We start from the raw sequence: 3,156 nt of genomic DNA on the forward strand, positions 1-3,156 counted from the left end.
GTCAATGATTCAAATTTGTACCATAGTTGTCCTAAGTAGCTTCACTACGAATGAAACATTTTGCCCACCAGAGACAGCTGAGACGAAAACATGCGATCGCAGCGCCCTTGATTGATCTATATATGAAGTTATCTATGGTTCTAGCCAGTACCAACCACACAGAGTGGGCTTGAACCGGAGTTTGGCGGCCATCCAAGCCTGACTGGATTTCATAGCTTTGTCTAGCGATTGAATCCTTCAGGTGTGGAGACACTGTCCCTATTTCTTCTACGGGAAAATCGAAATGACTGAACGAACTGGACATCAAGTTTTAAGTCTAAATTGCGAAGATTCTGTTAGAAATCGGAATCCGGTTACAAGAGTAGGGTCAGAATATGAAGTGAATGGTCGAGGCACTGGGCTTTGATTTTTACTGAATTTTATTGTGAGAACTTGTTTTTTCCGTTTTGTTCAATAAGATTCTCGGATGGTCGGTTCGCGGTTGTGTTTCATTCCACAAATGAATGTGTAATAAATATTTTCAAATCAAACAGACTAGTTGGTTCTTTTCTTAGAAGTTGGCAAGGTGAGCGGGACGGGCCTCTTGGACCTCAACGAGCTCAACGGGGACGACGACACTGTTAGCGTGGACAGTCAAGGCAGGTCCGTAGTTAGCAGCAGGACCATGGGCATAGGCGGGAGCGGCGTAGGCAAGACCCTCGGCAGCGAAATGCTCGGCCTTGGCGGCTTGGACAGCAGGCTCATCAACGGGGACGATGGCACCGTTGGGGTAAGCCTGGAGACCGTTATAACCGTAAGCATGAGGATCGGCATAATTCAAGGCAGGGGCACCATAAGCATAAGGCAAAGCAGCACCGTTGTAGAAGGGAGCTCCCTTAGCGGCGAAGTGGGCGGCCTTAGCGGCTTGCACCTCAGGGATCTCGACAGGGGCCACGGGACCGTTGGGGTAGTTCACCAATTGAGCGCTGGCTACAGCCACGCAAGCAAAGAGGGTCTAAAACAAAACGCATCAAGGTAAAGAGTTGAACAAGCACAGTGCCTAGACTTGGAAGAGAAAATCGCCTTCCTGGAGTGGCCGTCATTAAAAAGTATGGCACCAATAATGTCCAATAGGAGTATGATATATTCTTACCAAGAAGTATTTCATGGTATATATGTTAGAGGACAAATGGACAAGTTAATCAGGCACTTCATTTCCTTTATACCTAAGTCTTTCATACCTTCCCATTCCAAATGTATGCTGTCTCACGCTCCATACAGGGCAACAAATACCGGGAGCCCTATAAAGATTGACCGGATTTGAGTTTTCGATCTTATACTGGGCGTAACTTTTGTATTTCACAATCAATTTTGGATTTTTATTTGCAGCTTCTTCAGCTTACTCGATGATCGATGATTTGTTCCATTCATCATGGGCCCTTTGCTCGCAACACAGGGCTCTAGGTGTTGTCAACCCCCCAGGCGGACGTTCTGCAAGAAAGCCAGATCCAGGGTCTTCCAGGCTCGGTGCAAATTGCGGACCATCTCTTTTTAACACTTGGAGAAGGTCTAGCAATTCAGTTGATTGATATGCGTCCAAATTCAACGGTCCAGAGGCGCCAATTTTGAGCCTAAGGAATGGCACATGTCCCAGGCTCTGCAAAACAATCCAGGCTTGTACCTAATGTGTGAGCAGGAGTGTTGTGATGGTACGGAATGGATAAATCGGTTGTCCCTCAACTTGGTTGTTAAGAGGCACTGTCTGCTTCTCAGTCGTCAGTCCATCTTGTATCTTGGATGATGCAGGCAACCGTTGTCCGGTTTGATCTGATAGATTTGGCAAACTGTTGGAGGAACCTGTTAGGATTTAAGGAAATCTGCCACTTGGCCGCAGTTGTGGCCCAGGGAGAGGGGTATCACTGTCCAGGGTCAACCACTTGCTAGGTCCCATTAAAATCCTGTCCGGATTTTGACTGTGTTTGGACCCGATTTATGGCCTGGCCCTGGATATAATTCAGCTTAACCTTTTCGCCTGCCATGTCCCTCCGTTGGAGAGAATGATACCAATCTCACGGCTTTTGCTCAGGGCAACAAAATACAAGTCACAGTTAGAAAAACTAATTCTATTTTAAAGTCACAAGTCATAGCTTTCTTTTAATAAATAGAAACACTATGTTGCAAGAGTCATGTGTCGAAACGATGGCGGTGTTTTGAAAAATCGGGCCAATCGTTTTGGGCCACGCGCGTATGTGTTTATTGTTCGGCTCATCCAAGACACACGTACACTAGAGCAAAATCATTTACTCCCCCCTCGAAGTTGAAAACAGAATAAAAGGGATACGTGGTTTGGAGAAATGGGAGGGCTTGAAAGGAGCAATTAAAACATTTTGCTCTTTTTTTCATTTTATCAACTTTTGTGATCCTCCTTACCGTTATTTGGGATGGAATCCCCACTACTTAAAGAAATACAGTATTGCATCAGATTCACCAACGAATTCAACTGGTTAGCTCTGGGATATGGTTTCGAAATTTTCATCAAAAATAGTATAAGTTTTGACTTAAGACATGTTAACGCTCTGTACGAGTCGATTGTCCAGCCGCATCTTGAATATACCTCGCCCATTTGAACTCCAATGAGTTCTGCAAGTTTGTAAAGCTCGAGCAAGTCCAAAGATGTTTTTACTAGGAACGTTGAGGATAATGAGAGAGTTCTCATATTGGGAGAGGATAGAAAGGTTGGGATTGTAAAGTACTGAGAGAAGTTACGAAAGGTATCTTGTATTGTGAGTTTCAAAAGTATTCATGAGCTTTGTCCCAACCCAGGATTTAGGGTCAATTCTAGTGACCGAAGAGGCTTAATGTGCGTTTTGAGAGCATCTTCAAGCCTCGAGAATTCACGCTAGTATAAGCAATGAAGTCCACTTCTCTTCTTTTCGCGGCTCCTTCATTGTTCAATTTGCTGCCTTCAAATATTCGTATATGTTAGTGTTGATTCAGTGGCAGGATTTAAGTCAGATTTGGACAAGTTTTTGACTAAAATTCCCAATCAATAACTTGCATTCAAGGGTTAGCCAAATCAGCCAACTCTAATTTGTTGGTCGATTAAATAATATATATAAACAAAAGTTAGTAAAATGAATAAATTTCACGTCTTGAACTGCTGGGATTTAAATCCCA

The 3,156-nt window shown here is 43.9% G+C and overlaps 1 protein-coding gene across 1 annotated transcript; it reads right to left on the reverse strand.

Moving 5' to 3' along the window:
• Window positions 1-407: 407 nt before the first annotated feature.
• LOC131884791 (cuticle protein 2-like) lies at window positions 408-1,147 on the reverse strand. Its single transcript, XM_059232673.1, has 2 exons — window positions 1,133-1,147; window positions 408-994 (listed from the first exon to the last, which is right to left on the reverse strand). The coding sequence occupies exons 1-2, from the start codon at window positions 1,145-1,147 to the stop codon at window positions 551-553; spliced, it is 459 nt and encodes a 152-aa protein (XP_059088656.1). The 3' UTR covers window positions 408-550.
• Window positions 1,148-3,156: the final 2,009 nt, after the last annotated feature.

The sequence above is a fragment of the Tigriopus californicus genome, chromosome 8 (assembly GCF_007210705.1).
Source record: "Tigriopus californicus strain San Diego chromosome 8, Tcal_SD_v2.1, whole genome shotgun sequence".
Lineage (NCBI taxonomy): Eukaryota > Metazoa > Arthropoda > Copepoda > Harpacticoida > Harpacticidae > Tigriopus > Tigriopus californicus.